The 26,626-nt window shown below is 44.5% G+C and overlaps 1 protein-coding gene across 5 annotated transcripts; it reads left to right on the top strand.

Annotated features, from left to right (window-relative positions):
* Positions 1 to 26,191, top strand: CEP85 (centrosomal protein 85). 5 transcript variants are annotated; one of them, XM_053268319.1, is made up of 13 exons: positions 1 to 137; positions 8,170 to 8,309; positions 10,732 to 11,402; positions 12,271 to 12,404; positions 13,010 to 13,127; positions 13,429 to 13,614; positions 14,628 to 14,780; positions 15,703 to 15,857; positions 18,666 to 18,783; positions 19,364 to 19,414; positions 19,508 to 19,615; positions 23,371 to 23,596; positions 25,066 to 26,191. In XM_053268319.1, exons 2-13 carry the CDS (start codon positions 8,255 to 8,257, stop codon positions 25,227 to 25,229), a joined length of 2,139 nt encoding a protein of 712 aa, XP_053124294.1. In that variant the 5' UTR covers positions 1 to 137; positions 8,170 to 8,254; the 3' UTR covers positions 25,230 to 26,191. The 5 variants fall into 5 exon arrangements, with proteins under 5 accessions (XP_053124294.1, XP_053124293.1, XP_053124296.1 ...); XM_053268318.1 differs by lacking the exon at positions 1 to 137 and adding an exon at positions 5,251 to 5,407; XM_053268321.1 differs by lacking the exon at positions 1 to 137 and adding an exon at positions 5,251 to 5,407 and having other exon boundaries at positions 25,069 to 26,191.
* Positions 26,192 to 26,626: the final 435 nt, after the last annotated feature.

Raw genomic sequence — 26,626 nt, forward strand, 5'->3', positions numbered from 1 at the left:
CCTGGCAATGGTTGCTAAGCGGGATGAGAATGTTGGGGAGTGGCAGTTGAAGAGGGGAGGAGGAAAAATGGCGTCAAAGGAGAAATAGTGGCAATGAGATGTTGGCAAGTGGAGGCAGCGGTGTCTTGGCAGCAGAGGTAAGGAGCGGGCAGGCTGGAGACAAAGGGTGAGAACATTTTGACTTCATGAGACAGAATGGCAGTGAGGAGCAGGAGATCCAGCAGCCTGCAGTGTTGATTGGCATGGGGTCGTCAGCTTGTTGGGCCATCCAGGCAACACTTCAGCAACTAATAGTGATGTGAATTCGGTTCGTCCCTGGGTCCGCCTTTTAGCCAATCAAACAGACTCAGTGGGAATATATTGAGGCATTTATTGCACTGCAGTTGCAACAGGTAATCAGAGGGCTTTACGCTATCAAACTGATTACAAATTGGTTATAGGTGCATCTTACATTTATACAAACAATCTGAATGATGCTGATACCCTAGACATAGTATACGTGGCAACAAAATGGTGGACTAAGTATCTAGTACACATGCGAATGATTCATTGTTCATCTGGTGATCACTCCTTATTTGGTTACATCCTGTTTTATTAACTGTCAGCAAAAGAACAATGAGAATCTTGTGAGAACCAAGTTTCATAGATACAATTTAGTGGAGAGAGATAATGACGTTGATCATGAGAAGCCGTGATGGCTCTGAGCTGAGCTGGGGTTACTTTAAGTCAAACTGAGGTTTTCTAAGTAAAATGGAGTTACTTTGGTTTTCTAAAACACATCAATAGGATGTATTTTTTGGCATATTGGAAAGGAGTGAGAAAACGATTGTATAGGACAGGCTCTCCTATACAATGGGTTTTTTCCTCTCCTTTCCTGTATGCCCTAGACAGGGGTTCTCAGACTTGAGTCCCCAGCCATTGTGGCTGGGGATGATGCATTGAGGGGAGTTGCAAAATCCATTGAGGGGAGTTGCAGTCCATCAACATCTGGCGACCCAAGTTTGAGAATTCCTGATACAGGGAAATTTTAGATGTTTGTTTCTATTCCATTCAGGTGATTGGGAAAATAGGGACATGTTGGCAGGAGCGTTATTACTTGGTTTTTATAAAAGTTGTTTGAAGCTGAAGTATGTGTTCTGGGTTCTATCTTTTCTCCCTGATTAATACCCAAGTGGGCTGTGGCTTGTCTTGGTCACATAAGGTCATCCAGCAAAGCCCCTCCACTGTTCATGCTCTCTCCCTAAGCTGCACACCACTGTGCCTGGAGGTAATTCTGAAAGTACAGACCTACTTCAATGAGTCAATGGGCCACTGGATATGTAAAGGTAAAGTGTGCCTTCAAGTAAATTTCTGGTAGTCAAGCATTTCCCCACTGTGCCATTAGGTGGCACTGGATACATGTAAACATATTTTAAACATTAACAGGAAATATTTTCCATTCAAGTGAGATTATGGTTGCCTAAATTGAAATGGCTGGCCACACAGCCTGTTCCAACTTCTTTGTTAAGATGGTGGATTTGTCATGCCTGAAACCTATTCTCATATCTATTTTTTTTATTGAGCAAGATTCACATCACAAGAACAAATGAGAATTTTTTTGGCTATATAGACTCAAGACCTTCACACCTCATAGAGTGAATTTGGAGGATAACACACAAAACCCATATTTAACTTCTGTCCAGCATTCTTTTCCTATCTGCTACCTGTCCTGGAATTCTGCTAACACAGCATTCTTAACTGCCACCTTATGAGCTGTATGTTGTTGGTTTTTTTACCGATCTGTTGCTGAAGGAGTAGGCCAAAACACGTAGGTATAAAAACTATACGTAGGCTCAGGTTCAACTTATATTTGGTTTCCTCTAACTCTCTGTTGTCAGTCATCTTTCTGTATGCATATAAGTAGATACAGCGACTGAGTATATCTTTCCAGGATCCCGAGCCTCCTGACAAACCGAAGTTGCTTCTCAACTTGATCTTCCTACTCACACTACTACATACATACCTACATTACAACTCCCATACATACATACCTATTTATCTTTATCATTATTATTATTATTAATTGATGGAGAACCTGACTGATTTATTTTTAAATCCCGACTACGTAACGGCTAGGAAGAAAATACTAAAAGTTTACAGGGAAAGAAAAAATCCTTTTTAAAAAAGCGAAAGATACCAACACTAGCCCTAGTTATTTCCGCCAAAGCCAGAATACAGCCCCAAAGCCAGCGCAATTTCCTGCAGCCAAATGAGCTGAAATGGGGCGGGGGAAGCCAGGAATCAGCCAAAAGGCCAAAAAGCCAGCGTAATTTCCTGAAGCCAGGCTGGCTTGGAAAGAGCCAGATTTGTGGGTTTTTGGCTTTAAAAAAGCCAGTCTGTCAACCTTCCGCCCTCTTTCCTTTTACGAGAGGTTGCCGCAGGCGAAGGTAATATACTGGGTCCTTTCCAGCCAATAACGTTCGGAGGCTGCGACAAATTTGCGAAAGAGGCGTGGCAACCGAGTCGGGCTTAGAGGTTTCTTCCATTCCCCCCGTCTCGAGGAAAGGAGGCGGGGCGCCAAGGGAGCGCGCGAGTCCTTAGCTGTAGCGTGAAATGGCCTTGTGGACATGGTGAATTCTCCTTCCTTGTTTTGTTTTTTTTGTGCTACTGAGCATGCTCAATATCATAAAATAAAGCTGCTTCCTGTTTTCTGCCCGCAACTCCTCTGGGATTTTTTCTTCAAAACCGGGGGCGGGGAGAGGATCCCAAATGTTGTGTTGCTTGGCTTATTTTGAACCCAAAATGCATTGAGGGAAGGAATGTAATGGTGTTTATTAAAGGAAATTTGAAATGCTCTGAAATACATGGAGAACTGGCAGGAATAAAGCATGCTTGGTCTCTCCAAATGTAGCCAGTGCCCTTACCCTGAACATACAGCTGTGAGAAATTCTTGCCTTCATGAAATCCAAGCTCCTCCTCTTTGCAATGCTTTCTTACCAGTGCCTTGAATTGCAGTTGCACACAATTCCCGCTCTACTTCCTAAATCAGATGGGTTCTGTTTCAGTGGCCAAGCTGTGCACATATCAAGAAACACTGTTAGCTGCCTTCTACCAAGTCAGACCGTTGCTCCATCTAGCTCAGCTTCTCAGTACTGCCAACAACACAGACTGGCCTGAGACCTTCTGCTTGTCCTGAAAACAAAGTCTCAGTGGGTACTTAAGGCAGACACAGCAATGATGCTTTCATAGTTCACAATTTTGCAAGTGACTGCCTATGAGCTCAGCTCAGTTTTGCCTACACAGACTGACCTGGGATTCTGTAGTGCATTCTGTAGTGTTCTGATTTAGGAACTTTTTTTGTCTGCAATGATTTTAGGCTCACTTCACTTTATAAACTTGCCAATTGAAGCTTCTGTCAGACCTCTCCAAAGATGCACAAGCCTACACAAAGAGCTGGAAAACAAGTTGGTCTGTCCTGTTAACATTTATTTATTATTTACATTTATATCCTGTTCGTCCTCCGAGGAGCTCATGGAGTACATGGTTATTTTTTATCCTCATGACAATCCTGTGAGGTAGGTTAGGCTAAGAGATACATGACTGGCCCAAAGTCACCCAGTGAGCTTCTTGGTTGAATGGAGATTTGAACTCTGGTTTTCCTGTCCTAATCCAACACTGCACTATGCAGATAAGCTCGCTGTTAATCTTTCAATGAGTTTTGACTATTCAAGTCATTGCTCCCGAAACTGTGCTGCTGTTCTAAAGTTCCTCAAAGGAAATCATATTAATTTTGTCCATTCTGGTTTCTTTTTCTCATCCATTTCTACAACTCTTAAGAACATAAGAACAGCCCTGCTGAATCAGGCCCAAGGCCCATCTAGTCCAGCATCTTGTTTCACACAGTGACCCACCAGATGGCCAACTCTGTTCCTTATTAAAGCCATATATTCCCAGCTGCAGAAAAACCTGTTTCTGTCTGCAACATTTTTGTCCACTGCAAAAAATGTGTCCAAGAATCCTTGTAGGTTACTAAAAAAAATCATGCTCTTATCAATGAGGACACCCCCTTTGTGGGTTGCATTTCTGTCCTGTTTGCTGCAGTGCTTGCTCAACTCTTGTGCAAGCCTTTGCATAGGGCGCTAGGGGCTAAAATGGAATCCTGTCCATGCTGAACCTCATCCATGAAAGAAAAAGCACCCATGAGAAAATCATTATTTTCAAGTAGCCTGTGAGATCTGTGCCACAGTAAGATTTTCTCATGAGTGCTGCTTTCTCAAGAGCACGACTGTGATTTTCAAGTAGCTGTGAGATCTGTGTCAAGCAAAGATTATACAACTGCTACTTTTTCTTTTAATTAACAAATTCCTTGTAGTGTGACATACCTATACCCCAATCCTGCATCTTGCATTTATATGCATTGTTCCATCTTTTCTCAAAAAGGTCTGCTGGATGATCACTCTCCATCTACACCTTTATTCATAAGTATTCATTTTGAAAATTCCAAGGCATTTTCCAAGATGTTTTTCACAGCTTCTCTGAAGACATTCTCTACTCTTCAGTGGGACAGTGTCTTCCCCAGCTTGAATTTGTTCCCACTTTAATTTTCCCTATTCCCCATTCTGCAACTTTACTCAACTCCACTCAGCAGTCTTAGGAAAATTGTTTCCTTTTATGTGTCAAACCCTTTGTTCCTGTGCTGGGTGCTGCAGTGATCTACTCTTGTGCAAGCCTCCATATAGGGGCTAAAATGGAGGCTGCAATCCTCTCCATAAACTGTATCCATGAAAGAAAAAGCACCCTTGGGAAAAATATGATTTTCAAGTAGCCTGTGAAATCTGTGGCACTGTAAGGTTTTTTCATGGGTACAGTCTGCTGAACCTCACTCAGTCACCTGCTAGTGAAGGTACTAAGATAATGGATTATATGAGAAGTAGAAATGACAAACGGTGGTGTACAACCAGTTTATCACTTGCCCACTGCACAGTAGTGAGGTGGGGTTGGGATCCGCCAGTGAGAGGCCAGAGCAAGAGAAGTTCAGTCCAGCAGGAGGAGGTGGCAGTGAGTGAAGCAACTTCAAATAACTATGGGAGCAGATTCGGTGTGTAAGGCTAGTTAGTGAGACAACAAGACTGCCCCAAAGCAGGGAAAGCAAAACTCACACAGTCTTACGGCGGCGCGCAAGAGGGGGCGTGGTCTCCAGCCTGGCGCCCCGGCAGAGCGCGAGTCTTTAACGACGTTCCGCGCGCGTCATGGGCGGGGGGCGGTGCCTGAGGCGTCTCCCCCTCCCGCCCATCTGTAACGGTCGCCGCGTGCGCGGGGGTGGGCGGAGTCCGAGGAGATTTAACCCTCTGTCGGCGGAGTGGAGTCGTGCGCGGCGCTCCACCCCAGCATCAGCAGCACCACCACGCCTAGCCCTGGGCTCCCAGAGGTAAGGTGAGACGGCTCGCTCCTCTCCTCTGTGCGATAGAGGTTCCATCCTGACCCTCGTCTCTCCCCGCCCTGGACTTCCTCTCATTTCCCCGCTCTCGTTGGGGACTCCGGGGTGGGTCGCTCGTTCCCCGTCTTTGCTTCGGCTTGAAAGCCTTTGCTTCGGCCCCTGCCGCTCCGCCTTCAGCCCCCTGTATCACTTAGGGCGTTGAATGTGGAATTAAAAACAATGGAGAATCTTGTGAGTCTGTATATGGACTGTGTGTGTGCGTGCGCAGGTGTACATTTTTTATTTTATTATTTTATTTTACATTTATATCTCACTCTTCCTCCAAGGGCCCCAGAGTGGCGTACTACATACTTAAGTTTCTCTTCACAACATCCCTGTGAAGTAGGTTAGGCTGAGAGAGAAGTGACCGGCCCAGAGTCACCCAGCTAGTCTCATGGCTGAATGGGGATTTGAACTCGGGTCTCCTCGGCCCTAGTCCAGCACTCTAACCACTGCACCACGCTGTGTATGCCTACATACATGCCTACGTGTATGTGTGTATTACTTAAACGCACACCCTCCCAAACAAATGTGTATGAACCTTCTATATGCATGTGTGTGTGTATATTATATACACTCTCTCTCTCTCTCTTTTTATATCCTATTTGTGGTGTAAGTTGTGTGCATGTGCCTCTAGTACACATGTGTGCAGTGCACACAGGAGTCCTCTTTGAGTTCCATGAAGTCTTAGAGATTTCTTTGTTTACATATAAGTGCATATATCTGCCCAGATGTTCAAGGCAGCTTACAATGTAGTGCTGAGGCTATTCACGTTATATTCTACTTGCAGAGAGGTGTCAGTACACATGTACATGTTTTTGTGTGAATGGTTGTCCATGTCTCTGTTTTCAAAGTGGCCCTGGATATTGGACGCTCCGCTGCTGTATAAGGGGTCAGACCATTGGTCCATCTAGCTCACTATTGCCGACACAGACTGGCAGCGGTTTCTCCAAGGCTGCAGGCACGAGTCTCTCTCAGCCCTATTTTGCAGATGCTGAGGGAACTTGGAACCTTCTGACTACAAGAATGCAGATGTTCTTCCCGGAGCAGCCAATCCCCTAAGGGGAATATCTTACATTGCACACATGTAGTCCCCCATTCAAATGCAAACCAGAGTGGACCCTGCTTAGCAAAGGGGACATTTCATGCTAGCTACCAGAAGACCTGCTCTCCTCAAATGTATAGTGTGTGCTTATTTATTTATTTAACATATTTTTATACTGCCCAAAACTTGTGTCTCTGGGCAGTTTATAATAAAAATGACAACAGGAAAGTTAAAACATTAGTTAAAACAAATAACAGAGAAATTAAAACATTGGTTAATATAAGTGACAGCAAAAAGTTAAAATGTTACAACAACTTAAAATTTTAAAACAATGTTAAAACTATTAAAATGGTGTTTAATTAAAAGCCTAGGTGAACAGATGTGTCGCTAAAGATTTTTTGGTGTGTTGGTGTGCATGTGCTGAATATTAACATGAATGGTTATATGCATGTACATAGCAACTATTGTACAGGTGTACAACATAATGTGAAACAATCCCTACTGAAACTAAGTTATAAAGAAGCAGCCCCACACCTAGGTAGTTGATCTTTTCAAAAGTTGTTTGGCTGAGTTTCTTTCTCTTCTGCCTTCCCTCAGGAAATAGTGAACTTAAGGTTGCCTCTGGGAAGGCTGTCCCAACAGTTCTCTCAAGCCATTGGTGGTCTCTTTGGGAGCTGATGGTGTTGGCCTCCTGGTCAGGATAGCTTCTCTTCTCATAGGCTACATATCTACATGGATAAGCGAGAAATTTGTCAACAAGCCCATTAGATGTAGGCACAAACACAAAACACCACAATCCACCATCCTACAAACTGTATGTAAAATCTGTCAACTGATAACACTTCATGCCTCTATGCCTCTGGTCCATGCAACCTTAGTTTATGCCATAATAAATCAGTTTAGAAGGTGTCCCATAGCTCCCTTTGCATGTGAACAGACTAACATGGCTGTGGATGATTTTGTCTTGGTCTTGCTAGACATGAAGACAGTAAGCTGTACATACACTTGGGAGAAAGTACCATTAAATGTCCTGAGGCTTGTTGCCAAATAAAGAGGTATAAGATTGGAAATTTTTTTGTGTGTATCACACACACACACACTGCCTTTCTCCCTTGAACAAGTGAGTGGAAGTGTTTTATAAAAAAGAAACAAACACAATACAGAATACTTAAAAAGCATTGTTGTTCAGGCTGTTGGTGTCTCTTCAGCAGTTGCGATCAAGAACTTCCTGACCAGGCTTTCCCCTTTCTTGCCTTCCCTGAAATTCATTTGCAAAGGTGTGTTTAACATGTGCAGTTCAAATAAACTTGTCTCAAATGCAAATAAAGAATGCAGTGAATGGTCCCGGAGCACCTAATAATAGCCAAGCTGCTGGAGTGATCCTGGTCAGTAACCTGGATGGGAGATTATAGGAAGCAGGGATGCATTTTGGGGAGGCAGGAAGGGCCTCAGAGGGAAAGGGAGATTAGTGATTTCTTGGTTTAGATTAGTGTTGGCTTAGGCAGGGGAGAACTGACACTAAAGTGGAGGGAGTCTGGTCCTGCCCCTGATCTCATAACCCTGGATGAGGGGAAGACTGCATTATTGCCCTGATCCTTGATTTGGGAATTTTTGTGGTCTGACAACATAAATCTAACCATGTAACTTCTTCTTTTAAACCTTAACACAGGCCTGATTAGTAACTCCCTAGAGACAGTCCTGAAAATCTCAAATCCATCTGAAATTCCAGATACTTTGGTCATAATCTCTCAAGTATGACTGCCTACGGAGACACACTAATTGGGACTTCTTCATCAAGCAGTACAGATGGTAAGCTCTGCTAAGATTTCTTTTCTCTTTTATATTCCAGGTTACAGTCTCTTCTGTATCTCTGCCCCCCACATAGATATCCATAGTCCACCTGTGTCTCTACTTTCCAAATAAGTAATCTCCTATATCTCCTTTGTTCTGAAACTTTAGGTTCTTATCCAGTTAGTGAGTCAAACTAATTCTTCCTGTTACACAGGGTTCTTGAAGTTTTTTTGATCAGAAATTAGTTTTTGCTTTAAAGTGTGGTAGAGGGCAAGCAAGATGATCAGGGGCCTGGAGCACCTTCCTTATGAGACAAGGCTACAGCATCTGGGGCTTTTTAGTTTGGAAAAGAGGTGACTGCGGGGAGACATGATAGAGGTGTATAAAATTGTGCATGGAGTAGAGAGAGTGGACAAGAGACATTTTTTTCTCTCTCACACAACACTAGAACCCAGGGATCATCCCATGAAACTGATGACCAAGGAATTTAGGACTGGCAAATGGAGTACTTTTCCACACAACACTTAATCTATGGAATTATCTGCCACGGGGTGTGGTGATGGCCATTAGCTTGGATGGTTTTAAAAGGGATTTAGACAAATTCATGAAGGACAGCTACTAGTTTGGTTGCTGCAGGTCACCTCCAGCCTCGGAGGCAAGATGTCTTTGAATATCAGTTGCAGGGGAGCAACAGCAGGAGAGAGGGTGTGCTCTCATCTCTTGCCTTCTCAGAGGCATCCCGTGGACCTTTGTGGGAAACAGGATGCTGGACTAGATAGGCCTTGGGCCTGATCCAGCAGGCCTGTTCTTACGTTATGAGTCTGTAAGTTGGAAGCTGGTTGCTGAGTCAATTGCTTCTGGGGCTTTCTGGCTGTAGAAATCATCCATGAGAGGATTCCTGTAAAGGGCACGGAACATATGCATACTATCTAACTTCTCTCAACTGAGGGCCTCTTCAAATACTGTCCTTGCATGTGTGTACACTAGTGTAGGATGGAACCATGTATACCATCATATGGGACAATTGTACATACATCTATTTTGCTGTGGATGCACCCATTGAAAAGCCAAGAATTGATATTGGCATTTCATCAAGTCTGTCCATCAAGTTCTTTATTTTCTGAGTCCTGTTGTTTATTTACGATCTTAGATCAAACATCAATAGACACAGAATATACACAGTAAAAAGAGAAAACAAAAACTGAAACAAAATCTAAAATGTTATCAAGTACATAAAATCAGGAACCTTTGACAGTAACCAATTACTGTGTATATTCTGTGTCTATTGATGTTTGATCTAAGATTGTAAATAAACAACTACTACTACTGAGTCCTGTTAAGACTTTTAGTATGGAAAGGGAAGGACACAAATGTTTCAAATAAATAATAACAAAGAATAAATGAGAAATGTTGGGCATCGAGTATAGGACCCCATGCATATAGAGATGCACTCTGTTACTAACATATAGCTACACCCTAGATATAACCTTTTGACTTTATATGATTTAATCCACAATTACATCTTGTACTTTCCCCTTGTGTCTTTGAAATGTGGCCCTTTATTTAATCAAGCTGTAGTTCTGGGCAGATGTGTTTAAACTTCCTTTTTCCTGTGATGATAAAATTGGGGCCTGCATTCTGCTTCGTATCAGCATTTGGATATTACAGACATTTGGCAGGATAAGATCTTTGTCCTGAAACAGAAAAGCAGCATATCCCACAATGGCAGACTTTAAACTTCTTTGTTTTTGCTAAAATTGATATTGAATAATATTGAAGAGTCTGGAATGGAAGGAACATTGTTCGAAAACAAGTTGCTTTGCTGCTTAGTTGAGCTGTTGTTTTCCTGTATTGAAACCTGAGCGTTACTAAGAATAACTTCACACTTCCATCTAGTCAGATCTGGTATTTCTGCGTCAGGATTTTCAGTTTTCAATCCTGCCTTATTCTATACAGCTGTTGAAGAGAACAGAGCATATTTTGCTGCTGGTGGTAGTGAGGTGGGGGAGCTAGTGCCAAAGGGGCAACAATTGCTGCAGTTTCCTAGGAGAAGTTCCAGCCTTCTGCTTCACTAGGGTAGTAGCTAACGTCGCCTGACTTACCTGGCAACAAATGAGAGTTGCGGTTCTGTGGCCTGGAAATGTCATCAAGAGCTCAGCTTCTGGCTCCTGCGTAAGTTGGCTTCAAGATTTGTTTATGAGCAGCTAAAATGTTATACTACCATTGAAAGCTTTCACTTGATAAAATAAAACCTTTTATTGTGATCAGATGTGGATATTTTGTATGCCAGGTAAGATAAATATCATTTATAGAAACATGGGCCTTTCCTTTTTTGGTAAGCTGTGGGTTAGGCCGTATAGATTTTCTAGTTGCTGAGTGTGCAGAAGAGCCATGGGCACCATCTTGTGGTTCTAATTCCAAGGTTGCTTATATTTTCTAGCATTCTGCAGTTCGAGTGATAATTCCTCATTTCAGCCCATCAGAACACAAGAGGCCATCCCCACCGCTCATGTCATGCCTTCTATGCTGGACAGACCTCCCTGCACAGTTGGCGAATCGAGCACACCTCGGGTTGTCCAGACTTCCTCGCTGCCGAGCTCTTCAGGTGACATGGGAGGGCTGGCGACAAACCCTGACCCTGATATCCTGAGGCATTCCCAGGCGTTCCCCAGGAACTATCTTCATCAGTACCAAACTTCAATTGAAAATGGTTGTGATCAGTCCTCGTTCCTTACTCCTGGTCAGACAAGCATGGACCGTAGCCATAAACCTTACAGGCTTGCTGCTGAAGTCACTTTTAACCAATCCGCTTTTCTAGATAGGCAGTCTGCTGGTCCCTGGTCCCATCTCCAGTTGTGCAATTCAGACACCACAGCTACTGCCTTAGAAAAGGAACCACGCGAAATGCTGGATACTAAACCAACAACGGAGGCCAGTAGGGTCTGTGAAAAGCTGCTATCCTTGGGGCTTAATCCTGCTAGTACGTATGCCCACCCAACAGCTGCTCAGTCCCAGATGTGGAGGCAGGAAGCTTGTGCACAACATCTGTATGAGAACAGTGCCTGGAAGCAGCACCTGGAGCAGGTGCAGCTACAACTGGAGCAGATGCAGGTAGAAAACCAATCTGTATTTAGCTTGTTAATGTGTACATGCGTAGGCAGCAGGTCAGTAACCTAGAACAGGAACACAGTTGTAGTTCAACAGCTGGAGAGCTAAGCTTGCCTATCTCTGCACTAGGATAAAGCATTCAGCTGTTAGTCACATTTCTGTGTTCCCAGAGTACTTTTATAATTTTTCTTACCTTGCATGTGTGAACAACTATGCTATTCCATTTTTAATTAACCATACAATGTAATGTATCTCTTTGGCTAGTGCTTAATGAGTGGGGAATTGAGAGCAATTGGTGCTGGTATTTAAAGAGAGATCTGAGGAAAGAGAAAGATGACACTTGTAGGGTTTCAGGAAAAAAATTACCAGACATCAAGAGCAGCAAGGGGAAATGGACAGGGAGAATTCCTGTATTTATCATATCTAGTTTGTAAGGAGTTTGGGGGTTCTTCCAAAGTGGATTTTCATGTCCTGTTTTGCCAGTATTGCTACTGTGTATCAGTAGTTTCCTATCCTTCCTTGTGTGTGTGTAAATTGCTCACAAGTAACTGAGTTGGCAAAATGAGTGTGAATCATTTTGCCTTTTTGCTTTGTTTCTCAGGCACCTTGCCATAAAATCTACAGTCGTTCAGTGACTTTAAGCAGATATTTTCCTGTGACACACAGTGGTCTAAAATTAATCTGTACCCTCTAGTCAGTTGTATAGAGAGCTATTTTTTCCACAGTGTTGTGATGTGAGTCTGAAATAGCTGTGTATGTTGAACCTTCAGTGTTGTTGGCACCTGGTGTACAAAATAGTTTCAGTGATGTTGCAATTGCCTCTCAGAGCTGAACCTCATGCCTTTTCCCTGTCTGATCCTCATGATTTCAGCTACAGAATAAAGCCACTTGCTACCATCCCTTGGTGAACAGTGCTCCATTACATGCTCTTGATCCAGCCCAGTGGGTCGGTATTGTGAATGCAAATGAAAACATGCTCAGGGAGAAAGAAATCCTCATTGACAGGTAGGAAACGGAACCACAGATACATCTTGGGTTTCTGCAGGAACGAATAATCCCCAAACTCTCTCATTCTAGAAAAAATATTGGGCTGTATGAGGGGAAAAGTTAGCCGTGACTAAGTCCATTGAAATTAATAGTGTCCAGCCAAAAGCCATTGCATCTGGGATGTTGGGAGTAGTAATCAACAACATCTGGGAATACAGAGAACGCTGGACATCAGTCAGTTATGCTTAACTCTATCTGTGTCAGGCAGTGTTTCTCTCTGACTAGTGATGTAGGCCCCAAAATGCTTACATTGGTCTGCTCTGGTCTTTTCTAGTTGCATCGAGACGTGAGTGTTTGGCCTGGTTTGTAGCTGAGGGAGGAGTTCCTGTTTCTTGATCTTATTGGTTAAAAGGAGAGAAGAATATCCTTTTTCTCGATTTACCCAGCCCCCTCCTTGTAACCCACCTGTCCCCTTCTTTAGGTTATGAGCAGGCATTATTACTATAGTTAAACAGAGCGGTGAATTTTCTGTTCTGACTTGGATCATGTTTTCTTCTAAGGTCCAGATCTGTCTGATCTTGTGTAAGTGTTAATGTGTGGTTTTGGTTACTCTGTTTGTGAAGGCAGAGACGGCACATTTCCCAGCTGGAGCAGAAAGTCCGAGAGAGTGAGCTGCAGGTCCACAGTGCCCTCTTTGGCCACCCTGCCCATTATGGAGATCTCTATTTGCTCAGAATTCAGGTAAATGTAAGCATGTGTTTTGTGTGGCATGAAGACACCAGCTGTGTTGCTTTTCTGAAGCAGGAGTGTCTGGAAGAGGGTGTATCCTATCGATAAGCCATTTCAGGGTCTCCTGTGATACCTACCTTTGTAGCCCTAGCCACACCATTGTTCCATATGGTTTGTAGCAGTCCCATTCAGTTACTCCATTTCAGAGTTCAGTGCGGGGTGAGACCTTTGTGTGAGTTCTGAGAGATGCTTGGGAGCTGTTGTGATCTGCATTAGGTTTCTTGTTTTTTGTGTGTGTGTGTGTTTTTTGCAGGAGTTGCAGAGAGAGAACATATTCTTGCGTGCTCAGTACACGGAAAAAACAGAGTCGCTCAGTAAGGAGAAGATTGAACTGGAGAAGAAGCTGGCTGCTTCAGAAGTGGGTTTCAAACAGATCCAGGAGACCCACAAGGAGATTGTACAGAAACATACAGTGGAGCTGAAGAAACAAGAAGAAAGGGTAGGCTGTCTTCACAACTGCTTTACCTCTACTAACTTCACAAAGAGGTGCCTTTTAAAAGTGGTGGCTCTTACATTTAGCAGGGGAAAGAGCAACTTTTCCTATTCACCTCCAGCACAGCATCCCTCTGGTGGCTGCTGCTAGTATCTACCTTATGTTTCTTTTTAAACTGTAAGCTCTTTTGGAGCAGGGAGCTAGCTTTATTTTTAATCTAAATGGTTTTGAGAACTTCTGTTGAAAAGTGGTATAGAAATATGCTACAGTTCCTGTTCAACTACTTATATAGCAGGAAATAGTCGGCATATAAATGCTGCAGCTAGTTAGAACAAGTCTCAGATTTATTCACATTCCATCTTCTTCCCCTCGCAGAGGTGTGAGCAATGCTTAGTGTATGGAACCCTACCCAGCATGCATTGGGGGGTGAGAAGGGATTGGTTTGCACTCATGATTTTTATTCTGAAGGACCATAGGAAACATTTGCTCTAAGGCTTGGCTCTTTTAGTATCCATACCTGGGGCCTCAGAGTACTCAACACATGCTCACTTCTGTGTCCTGCAGCATTGCTGTGGAAACAAAAGTAGTTTCTCTGGAAGATTCAGAAAAGAGAATTGGAGGAGGCAGGGAGTGGGTTGTTGCTGAGAGCGTCAAGATTTCCCCAAAATTATTGCACCAGAACTTTTCACCAGGTTTCTCTGAGCATTGAAACTCCATTCACAGTTCAATATAAAGCCAAATCTCTACTCTGTCAGCTTATCTCAAGGGGAGTGGTGTTTGTACTTGTGCCTTGAAGTGAAACTGCTGCTTTTGTGCAATCTGGAATGGAATTAACCTGCTTTGTGCAACAGTCTACTCTCTTCTGTCTTGGAGTTCTGCACCTGAAGTATACTCTGGAAGTTTCATTCATTTGCTGTTTAGAGGAGAGAATAAAGCTTGCCACCCAGCTTCAGGCAGCAGAACCTCTGCATGAAAATATGACTCTTGGATAAGAGTCCAAATGCTATTTGTTTGTGCAGGTAAAGGCGAGAGACAAACACATTGAGCATCTGAAAAAGAAATGCCAAAAAGAATCTGAGCAGAACCATGAGAAACAGCAGAGAATTGAGACCCTGGAACGCTATGTTGCCGACCTCCCAACGCTGGAGTATCACCGGAAGCAAAATCAGCAGGTAGAATGGCATCTTCTGGATACAGCTGGATTTGAAGAGCAGCTCAGAAGGTCTCTGTATAAAACTCTGGATTGCATGGCTGAACAGAAAGGGCAGTCCGTTCTGCCAGGAAAGCATTTATGTAGGGACTTTATATTGCTAGAATTCTTACAAAAGGTAAGGCAGACTAGGGATGTGCACGGAACCAGATTGCCAGGTTTGGCTTGAATCCATACTGGATTCACAGCACCCCAGGCAGCTTGGGCTTTGCCTGGTCTATACTTGTAAAGGGGGAAGTTCTCCTTTACTAGTAAAGGGCTGCAGCGGAGGCAGGAGGCAAGGAAGACGTTCTCACACTGTCCTTCAGCTTCTTCTAGCTTTGCAAGATCAAGCTGCTGTGTGGAGGGATGGCGGCAGAGGCAGCGGGGGGCACCTTCTGGCCTCGCAAATGACAGCCTGGGGGTGGAAGAGGTGGCTGGGTGCTCCTTCCACCCTCTCGCTATCCTCCCGAATGACAGCTGCAGGTGGCCATTTCGGGCCTCTGTGTCCACATACACAGCGATGCCGTCATTTGGGGGGCGGGGGAAGGTCGCTGCTTTATCCTACCACGCAGCAGCTTTATTTTGCAACACTAAAAGAAGGTAAAGAACCTTTCCCTCCCCCCTTCCCCCTGCACACAATCCTTTCCTTGTATGCAGCAAGGATTCCCTTTACAAGTATGCCTCCTGAGCTGACTCGTGAGGTGGGGGCTTGGCTCGACACTCCCTTGGACCAGTGCGCCCCCCCCCCCCCGCCCCTGGTTTGATTCCAAGCTGGCTTGCACATCCCTGAGACCTTGGGTTAGGGCGGTATAAAAATGTGCTAAATAAATATAAATAATAAATAAATGATGTACGCAAACAGAAAAAAATATTTTGTTTCTGAAGCTTTGTCTCTTTCCTAGTTAAAAGAATCTCAACAAGCAACTGCCGCATTGCAGGAAACAGTGACAGCTCTTCAGAGAGAGCTGGGAGACATTCGTGCAGGTTGTAGAGAGAAGGAGATGCAGCTAGAAATACAGAAACGCAAAGAGATGGAACTGCTTTCCACTGTGCACAGGTAACCTTCCCTGGAATGAAGGGCAGGGAAGTGGAGTGAAAAGGGTGGTACCCAGCTTGAAAGTTCAACCATGAGCGCTACATCAAAACCAGATGAAATTGTGGCAGGTCTATGTAGTAAACCTGGCCCTGACTTCCTGTCACGTGTAAAGAGCTGACAGGTGGAGGTCTAATATTAGAAGAGGCATGCAGATGAGAAGTGTAGATTCCCCACTCATTTCCCAACTTTTATCCCAAGCAGGCTCTCTTTAGTTTCAGCACCCAAGAGGATTGGTATATTATTTGTGTTTGTGTATATATGCACTGGTCAATGAGCATAATAAAGTCTCAGCAGCCAGAAGAGAACCGGGAGGCAGGGGTGTCTCTTCAGGGATGGAAAGCCATGGATGTGAGTGGAAGATAGTATCTCTGCTACTAAAGCAGACATCACCACATCCCATTTTCTACACACATGGGGAAAGATCCAGCTTTAAATAGATCTGCCACCATCTTATCCAGTTGGGCTGACAGTCTGAAGAACAGCCTCAAATTGTATGTCAAATGAGCACCTCTGGGTCTTAAGCTAGGAACACAGGAAGCTGCCTTCTATCGAGGCAGACCATTGGTCCATTTTGTTCCGTATTGACTACACAGACTGGCAGCGGCTTTTCCAAGGTTGTAGGCAGGAATCTCAGCTGTATTTTGGAGATGCCAAGGAGGGAACTTGGAACCTTCAGCATGCAGGTTCCAGAGCAGCCTAGAATTTTCATTAGCTCTCACTTCTAGATTGGAAGCCATAATTTACGTTTTTGGCCATGGTTAAAAGCTGCTTTTAGAGCTAGTCAAATCAACAATGCAAGCTTAGAGCCAAATGTTTCGATTGATCGCACCTGTACATACACTTCCCATAGCCTCTCGACTGGGGGGATAAAGCTCTCCCAAATACATTGCTTATCTCTCTAAGCAGAGTCCTAAATCCCAACTCATTCTTGCCAGTGCCACCTCCAGCCACCCCGTACTCCGCTTCGTCCTCCATCCTAACCCCCAGCCCACGTTCCCTCTCTCCACAGCCTCCCATGAGGCAACTCTCCTGCCAGACGGCTTCTCTCCTCAGGTGTCTCCCCTCACAACACACATGCTGCTCATTATACTATTTCACTGACACAAGCACAGTTTATAATGTTTCAGAACTACACACAGTGTGATGTTATTCCTTCATTTTGGAAGACAGCAGCAAGTTAAGAACTGAATGAGTTAAATGAACTAGCTTGCTGCTTGGGCCAAAACTCTTCCTATATTAACAAGGAGTAAGGAAGAGCCAGCAGGCAACGTTGGGCTTTTTTAGCCTACTTTCCTTAAGGAAAGTCTGAGCTTAAGTATGGTGTCCCTCAAGGCTCCGTACTTCTCCAATGCTTTTCAACAGCTACATGAAACCGCTGGGAGAGATCAGGGGATTTGGAGCGGGATGTTATCAGTATGCTGATGACACCCAGATCTATTTCTCCATGTCAACTTCTTCAGGAGATGGCATATCTTCCCTGAATGCCTGCCTGGAGGTAGTAATAGGCTGGATGAGGGAGAATAAACTGAAGCTGAATCCAGATAAGACGGAGGTACTTATAGTGCGGGGTCGGAACTCCAGAGACTGTTTTGATCTACCTGTTCTAGATGGGGTCACACTTCCCCAAAAGGAACAGGTCCGCAGTCTGGGAGTACTTCTGGATTCACACCTCTCCCTGGTTTCTCAGGTTGAGGCGGTGTCCAGGGGTGCTTTCTATCAACTTCGGCTAATACATCAGCTGTGTCCATTTCTCGAGATCAATGACCTCAAAACAGTGGTACATTTGTTGGTAACCTCCAGACTGGACTTCTGTAATGCGTTCTACGTGGGGCTGCCTTTGTACGTAGTCCGGAAACTTCAGTCGGTTCAGAATGCGGCAGCCAGGTTGGTCTCCGGGTCATCTCAGAGAGACCACATCACTCCCTTGCTGCGGGAGCTACACTGGTTGCCAGTTGGTTTCCGGGCAGAATACAAAGTGCTAGTTATAACTTATAAAGCCCTAAACAGCTTAGGCCCTGGGTATTTAAGAGAACGCCTTCTTCGTTATGTGCCCTACCGTCCACTGAGGTCACTTGAGGAGGTCTGTCTCCAGTTACCGCCAGCTTGTCTAGTGGCCGCACGGAGACGGGCCTTCTCGATTGCTGCCCCGAGATTGTGGAATGCGTTCCCTGCTGAGATGCAATCCTCCCCATCCCTGACTTTTAAAAAAACATCTGAAGACTCACCTCTTCACCCAAGCTTTTTCAGCTTTTTAAATGTGTAGTTTTAATTTTATACTGTGTTAGGGCTTTTAGCTGTTTTGTTGGTTTTACTGTGTTTTAATAGTTTGATTTTAATTGTTAATTTGTGTTAATTGGTTTTATCATGTTGTGAACCGTCCTGAGCTATTTTTGGAAGGGCGGTATATCAATCTAATAAATAAATAAAATAAACTTGTGAAGATGGTAATTATTAAGTAAGATTATGGTAAAAGGAAAATAGGCAGATTAGTTCTTACCAGAACTTTGTGTCTTATTTTTAGAGAAATGTAGTCTTGTTGCTTCCATGAGACACAATCTGAGCTGAAGAGTGTGAGGAAAGGGTGGCCTTTTCTGATTAGCAGCTTGTGCATTTGGGAGTAGAGTATGATTTCTCATCAGGCCATATGGAACTATGGGGTGGTTGTAGATCTGGAATAGTTATCATGAAAGCCAGCCTTCAAAGGATCAGCTTGTTAAGGTGGTTCTTAACAAGAAGGTTAAGAAGTGCTGGTTGCATCTTCTTTTCTAGCTTACAAGAGAAGATGCAGTGTAGGAAGACCGCAGTAGTAGAAGGATATGCCCAAGAGATGGAGAGAGAGAAAGAAGAGAGAGATTCTCTGCAAAAAGAACGTGATCTCCTCAAGAAGGTAACTCTCTACTATGCACGGGAAACCAGAGACTTCAAGGGGACTGTTGCTGCAGGCTGATCTGAGCATCTGTTAGTTCAGGGCTGCTCAGCTTCGGGCCACCTGCAGATGTTGGCCTACAACTCCCATTATCCCTAGCTATTGGCCACTGTGGCTGAGGATTATGGGAGTTGTAGTCCAAAAACAGCTGGGGGGGGGGAGTTGAGCAGGCCGGTGTTAGTCCTTTGCCACTTTTTACTCCAGGGATTCCATTTAAGTCTCTTTATTGCACACATGTAGATGTTCAACAATCTAGCACTGCCTCACAGTATGCTCCTAGACTAATGCTGCATTACTGTGACCAGTTGGGTCCCAGAGCAAAGGCTCTTTACCGAGGAGTGCACAAAATGCACTGGGATTTGGGGTGAGTGGTGTGAGTGAGTGATCCACAGGAATGCAGTTGCTCCAAGCCTGGATCATGCACACTTGTGGGGTGCTCTCACTGTAATGCAGGCAATAATATGGTCAAGCTGGAGCCAAGAGTACCCTTGGATGAGCTAATTGCATCATTTCATTTCATTTTAAATGTATTTGTTTTCAGATTGTTGAGAGTCAGAAGAAGAAAACAGATCAGTTGTCTTCACAAATAAAGGTGAGAAGTTCTTGTTGAACGATTGAATATGTGTCTTCTGTGTTTGCCTTCACTCGTAAGATAAACTGGATTTGTATGTCGGTTATGTTCCAGGATCTGAAGGATCAGATTGCTCAGGAGGAGGGCACAGGGCAGGCTTTGAAAGCTGAAGCATTGAGGCAGGAGAACGCTTTGCAACAGCTACGCACAGCTGTGAAAGAGGTAGTTGGTCCTCTGCTCTCTAATGATCAGAATTTACAGATTAACCATCCTTAGTTGCTTTACTGTGGAAAATGTCCTATTGCCTTCATGAGCATGTGTATTTGGAACTTTAAACGTATAACCTTATTTGAATCCTTTCCTCCTTAACAAATTGTAACTGCTTCATCACACCCATATACTAACTGTGTGTGTTAGGGCCAAGTCACGTGATCGCTTTAGGATACTTGGCTGTGGGTTGGTGTCACTCTCTGGTAAATCAGCTGTGTGATTTTCACTGTGAGAACAGAAACCATACTGTTTCAAAAGGAAGTTGGGTGGGAGTGCCATTTGAATCCTGGTGATGCAACTGAGTAGCTACTACTCTGCTGTGGCTTGTTCATAATGAGCACCATCATCTACACCATGCCTTTTGGACTGGTCCTTTCGTTCAGAGTAGCTTTGATTCTTTGACTGGAATGAAACTCAGCTCAAACTCCAGCTGTTGGCAGAGATTCAGTCTCTGTACATAAGGCAAGCTTTAAAAGGTTGGCCTTGTAAATGAAAAGCAAATTGGAATCCCTGAAATATAAGACAGACTTTACAAGGCATAGGTCAACATCCCTATTCTCTTGTTGGGGAGAGATGCTATCCTAAGATTACTAGACGCAAGTACTCCATGTGATTGTCCTATTAATAAATTGTTTTTCTGTTATGTTAGACCTGTCTATTCTTGAATGCTTTAAAATTAACCACAGAATCATAATATTTTTTCTGTATGTGAATAAAGACAGACTTCAGAGACACTGAGGGGAAAATATTTAAGTGGAAAGCGGAAAGCGCAACACTAGCTTTGTGAAGCCTTTCCCCACCTAATTTATCTGCCTGCTGATCTGTGGTGGTATAGGGGGTGTGGATGTTCTTTTGTTTTTGTTAAGTCTTCATCGTGCCTCAGCAGATGGCAGTAGTTTCTACTGCACTTGGACGCACTGAGAATGTTGCCGATAACCAGCTGCTGCTAACTGGCCATCTCTTTTAGTTTAACATAAGGCAGAGAATGACCCTGGGTCATTCTAGATGCACAGAGAGGGCAACTTATTATTTTTTTTTTTATTATTATTATTATTATTATTATTATTATTATTATTATTATTATTATTAATTTGATTTCTATACTGCCCTTCCCAAAATGGCTCAGGGCAGTTTACACAGAGAAATAACAAATAAATAAGATGGATCCCTGTCCCCAGAGGACTCACATTCTAAAACGAAACATAAGATAGACACCAGCAACAGTCACTGGAAGTACTGCGCTGGGGGTGGATAGGGCCAGTTACTCTCCCCCTGCTAAATAAAGAGAATCACCACATTAAAAGGTGCCTCTTTGCCCAGTTAGCAGTTATTCCCAACTGATGCTGGGAATCCCATCCCTGCCTCAAACACTGCAGAATCCACCACTTGCCCAGATGTCAGCTGTAGGTCTGCAGTAGTAACTTGGTGTGTGCTTAGGGACAAGACTGCTCTTGTAGCAGGCCATACATTGTCTGAAAGGACGTTCCTGAGAAACACAAAACATATGTGCAGGAGCATTATTTCTGTTGTTAATAGTATTAGAATGACAAAGCATTGACTAGCTCTGAGTAAAAATTCATCTCCATCTTACTTGGTCAGTTTATGAAACATTGATACAGTGTGAATATTAATATGGTGGTGGTTTGCTTTGGCTGCTTGGTGATGAATTCCTGACTTCCTAAGTGGTGTTTGGTTCCTCTTAAAGTTACATTTGGTGGTGAGGTTTTATATGAAGAATTTGTCTGTGGTTGTTGGCTTTCACTGTATTTTTCCATTTACACTTTCATTTTTTAAAGCACAGAAGTTGTTAACCACAGCAGCAGAGGCTACTTGCATCGATCCCTTCCCGTAGTAAGCAGCAGCTTCCCTCGTGTAACATGTGAAGTGTAGGTTGTAGACTAGTTCCAGTTCCATTTTTGACATCAAGATCTCTGAGTAATCCAGTCACTCTAGGCCAAGGGTTCTCACTTTTAGGTCCCCAGATGTTCTTGGACAACAGCTCCCATCGTCCCCAGCAACAATCACCTTTGGACATTGTTGCTGGGGATGATGGGAGTTGTAGTCCAAGAAAATCTGGGGACTCGAGGTTGGAACCGCTGCTCTAAGCCATATCTGTCTTACAGGCACTTCACAGCGACAACATGCACATAGGGAAGCCCTTTCCAAAGCCCCTTCATCTGAAACTTGGTGACTATATACCCCTCACAAGGTATATAATCCATGCCAAATTTCTTATGTCCAGGACAGATTATCTTGATTTGAGTAGAATTTTTTTTTTAAAAAAAATAAGAATTTTATTTTATTCAACTATAAAGAGAAAACATAAGCATGTTTACATCTGAACTTCCAAATTCCAGAAGTCACATGAGAAGTATAACAATGCCTGTTCAAAACATAACCTCTCCCACCCAAACGGCAACCCTTATTCCATTAACAGAGTTAAGAAGAAATCTAACAGTATACATATGGAGAAAATTACAAAGCAATCAGTGTAGTTATTTGGCAGTCAAGTTACAAATAAAAGTAGTAAACAAACTTAAATTATTAAAGGAAGCGGGGGGGGAGGGAAGCTTGTAGATTAAACATGGCAGTCATCTAAGCTAACTGGGACCAACTCTCCAGATGTGAGTAGAATTTTCAAGCCTTATGATAGAACTAGCCTACCTGCACAGAGCATCTGTGTGCTATTTGGGGCTGGCTGTTCCCTCATGCCCCCGCCCTCTCCCTCCTGCCCCACTCTGCACTCTCTCTTTCCCACTCACCCCCTTTGCATTCTCTCTGCTGCTTCTCTGCCGCTTTCTTGTCTCGCCGGCCTGGCTGCTGGGGTTTGCTGCCACTGCCTCCCCTTTACCTGGGACTGCCGGGACGGCCATCCCGCCACCACCTCCCACGGGCAGGCTGGGCTTTGTCGCTGCCACTGACTCCCCCTTACCTGGGATGGCAGTCCCAGCCGTTCCGCCGCTGCCTCCTGTGGGCAGGCCGGGCTTCGCTGCCACTACCCCCGCCTCCCCTTTACCTGGGACAGCTGTCCCACCATCGCCTCCCGCCGGCAGGCCGGGCTTTTCCACTGCCCCCGCCACATTCCCCTTACCTGGGATGGCCGTCCCGCTGCTGCCTCCCACCTCCTGCGGGCAGGCCGGGCTTTGCTGCCTCCGCCCGCCGCCTCCTCCCCCCTCCTCACCTGAGACGGCATGGTCTGGCCAAGCCAGGTCGTCCCACCACCCGCCATTTTTCCTTTGCCCTGAACTCTCGCCCAATGCGAGGAACTCTCGCGAGAATTCCGCCACCAAATCCAGGAGGACGCACATGCCGGCTAAGAGAATTAAATCTATAGATGGGTAGGGGGGCACTTGCCTTAACTATGGAGAGCTACTCCCCCAGCTTTATAATTTCTACAGATAAAATGAGTGCCATACTAGGAGACTTCTTTGTTCATAGAAGTGAATACTTTTATCAGAAACCCAGAGTCTAACCTTTCCCTATCCCAAATTAATGTTGGCATGGTTAGAATTGTTGCGAGCACTGTGGTCACAGCTGCTCACTAAATCAGATGTGTGATCTGAAAGGTGTTGCAGGACATTAGAAAGAGGACGCTGCCTTCTGGCCAGTCTGCCAGTTCCCAAACATTTACAAAACACTAGAAGGTGATGGAGAGCCTAGTTTGGGTCTCCTTCACCAACGTATCTGTGTGTCTTTTTTTTACCTAGCTGTCTGCACAGAACCAGGAACTGATTGAGAAGAACCTGACCCTCCAGGAGCACCTCCGGCAGACTGAGCCAGATCCGCTGCTGCCTAGCGAGACAGCTCACTTCATTCGAGAGCTGCACACTGAGCTGGCCAGCTGTCTGCAGGAGTTGCAGTCCGTCTACAGTGTGGTGACTCAAAGGGCTCAAGGAAAGGATCCCAATCTGTCGTTACTGCTGGGCATTCACAGTAAGTAGTATTTGAGTTGTTTCTCAGCAGCCGATGGGAGCGTTCAGTTCAGAACTGTTCTTCTTGGGGCTTGTGAAAGATGTAAATCTTTGCCTGGTTTTCTGGTTGCCAATTCCAGTTTGGGTAACTAGAAAGCTATGGGGTTTAGAGGAGCTTGGAGTCTTGCACTGAGGACAACTGAGATGTTTTTGTTCTGGCTCAAGTTGTCCAATCAACTATATATGCAGCTTGTCATATTACAGGATTGGGCAGTTCCATCACAGATTGCCTGACACCCCATGCTTCCCCGTCTGTTTTCTTTGAACCATTTGGAACATCGGAAGCTGCCTTTATACCAAGTCAGACCATTGGTCTATCTAGCTCAGGGCTACTCAGCTTTCGCTCTCCTGCTGATGTTGGCTTACAATTCCCATCATCCCTGACTATTGGCCACTGTGTCTGGGTTGCTAGGAGCAACCAAAACACTTGGAGGGCAGCTGTTGAGTAGCTCTGATCTAGCTCAATCTTGGCTACAACAGCTTGAATGCCCAAGGTTGCCTAACACTGTTCCCTCTAAGAGGGATTCCCAGACGTTGTTGACTACAACTCCCAGAATGCCGAGCTGCAGAGGCTTTTGCTTGGGGATTATGGGAGTTGTAGTCATCAGCGTCTGGGAATCCCTCTTAGAGGGATCACTGCTGCCTTACAACATGGTGAACTACAACATCCCCAGTCACAGTTTGTTGTGGCTGAGGATGATGGGAGCTGTAGTTTAACATCTGGAATGCCAACAGGTTGCCTACCCTGACTGGCAGCAGCTCTCCAAGGTTTCAGGCAGGAGTCTCTCTCTCCCAACCCTACCTGGAGATGCCATCAAGTGAACCTGGGGCTGTCTGCATGCAAGTAGATGCTCTTCTGCTGAGCTACAGCCCCATCCCTTAAGGGGATTTTGTTCGTTCATTCATTCGTTCATTCATTCACATTTTATATCCCGCTCTTCCTCCAAGGAGCCCTGAGCAGTGTACTACATACTTCAGTTTCTCCTCACAACAACCCTGTGAAGTAGGCTAGGCTGAGAGAGAAGTGACTGGCCCAGAGTCACCCAGCTAGTCTCATGGCTGAATGGGAATTTGAACTCGGGTCTCCCCGGTCCTAGTCCAGCACTCTAACCACTACACTATGCTGGCTTTCTCTGTGTTCACATGTATGTAGTCTCCCTTCCAAATGCAAACCAAGGCAGACCCTTTTTAGCAAAGACAATTCATTCTTGCCATCATAACACCAGCTCTCCTCCCCAGGGGGCAATCTAAGGGCAATGCCCAGATGATTTCATATTATTTGTAACAATAAGGGCCAGAAATTTGCTTTTTCTCTTTTTAAACAAAAAGCAGACTTCCAGCACGCGCCTCAAATGGAATACATCCAGTCCCCCAATATATTTCTTTATAAAGTGATTCTGTGGCTAATTTGTGCCTTTGTTCTTTTCACAGCAGTTCCATCCTCAGTTAAAGAAAAGGGTGACTTGCTGAAGCCCAACATACTGGCCAAGAAACTGGAGGATGCCAAACAACTGCGCAAAGAGATTGAGGATTTGCGGACAGCCGTATCGGACCGATATGCACAGGACATGGGGGATAACTGCATCACTCAGTGAAGGCAGAAAGATGATGGGATGTGAGGACTCTAGGTTGAGGAGAGGTGTGGAGGGATGAGGGGATGGGAAGCGCCTCTCCATATCACTTCTGCTGTGGCACCAGGTGGAGCATGTTTGCTACAACAGGTAATCAAAAGAGTTTCTCCTGCCAGGAATAACAGCTACCTCTTTAATACCTCTTTGAGAGAAATCTAAAGGTGGTTCATCTGGCTCACGCTTCTTTTTTTCCTTGCTAAATGCAAAGATTCTTATCAGGTTATTCAGTGACCCTTCCAGATGCATCAAATGTTGATCTTAAATTCCGCCATAATTGCAATCCTAAGGCTCGTTCTCACTGGCAGTTTCCCCTGGGCTGCCACCGGCCCCCCTCAGTCATATGTCTGTCGTCTCCTGGGCAAATGTGACTCACACTGCATGGGTATAACCAGCTGTCACTTCTGTAAAATTGAATAACACTGGCTTCAGTGTCCCCTGTAATAGGAAATCCCAGATGGTGTTGACCACAGGTCCCAGGATTTTCAGTTGCAATGGCCTTTGGCTGGGAATGCTGGGAGTTGTAGTCAACATCTGGGAATCCATTACAGGGAACATTGATTGGCTTGCGCAAAATGAGGAAGTCTGTATTGGCAGCACTTTGTTCTCCTGGCATAGAAAAGAGCCAGCAAGGATATAGTGTTGGAGCTCTAAAAGCCCTTGCAAATATGACTGCTTCCAGGGGGTCCAGTCTCCATAAACCTCTGCTTACCTTCAATCTGTTTAGCTGCAGTTTGGAGGTGGGACAGAAGAAGCAGGGCCTTCATAAATGATGTGCCACTGTGTGTATTTTTAGCGGGAACTAAAGTTCCTGTGCATCTTTCTATATCCGGCTATGCAACTACTAAGTTAACATTCTAGAGCATATGGATTTTTCACAGTGAAGTGCCTTGATTCCTTTCTAGAAATAAACTTTTTGAAAAAGTTCAGCTGTATTCTTAACGGTATGTGCTTGCTGTTAATACTAACACAAATTCTGTACACTATGAATACAGGTAGCCACTAATTGATAAACTAGTTAAGATCATTGGTGGTTTGCATCACCCCTTCCTGCCATTCTTCCACTCCCTATCCCAGTGGATGAGAGCTACTTTGGAAAAAAATCTGTGCCTTGTTTCCTTTCTTGAAAGTAGTTCTCACCTGAATATTTTTGTCAGATCTTAAAGTGGGTTACACGTCTTTGAAACCTTTTAAAGTTTAATTAGTTAGTCTTCGCAGAACCCCTGAATAACCTGGTATAAGGACATCTGGGAAAGAAAGTACTGTGAGATAAAATGGGGAAATTTGGTAACTGGTGGTTGTCTCTTCCTCCATTTTGGTATTGTGTGGTGGTCTCCTTGCAGTCTTCAGTGCACAAGGGCATG

This window comes from Hemicordylus capensis, chromosome 7 (assembly GCF_027244095.1).
Source record: "Hemicordylus capensis ecotype Gifberg chromosome 7, rHemCap1.1.pri, whole genome shotgun sequence".
NCBI classification, from domain to species: Eukaryota; Metazoa; Chordata; class Lepidosauria; order Squamata; family Cordylidae; genus Hemicordylus; species Hemicordylus capensis.

Excerpts from the sequence above, each read along its gene's own strand:
- CEP85 (XM_053268319.1), top strand. The coding sequence starts at position 8,255 with ATGACTGCCTACGGAGACACACTAATTGGGACTTCTTCATCAAGCAGT. Across the intron at positions 13,615-14,627 it reads TGAAGAAACAAGAAGAAAGG|GTAAAGGCGAGAGACAAACA; the intron begins GTAGGCTGTCTT and ends TTGTTTGTGCAG. Across the intron at positions 15,858-18,665 it reads CTGCTTTCCACTGTGCACAG|CTTACAAGAGAAGATGCAGT; the intron begins GTAACCTTCCCT and ends CTTCTTTTCTAG.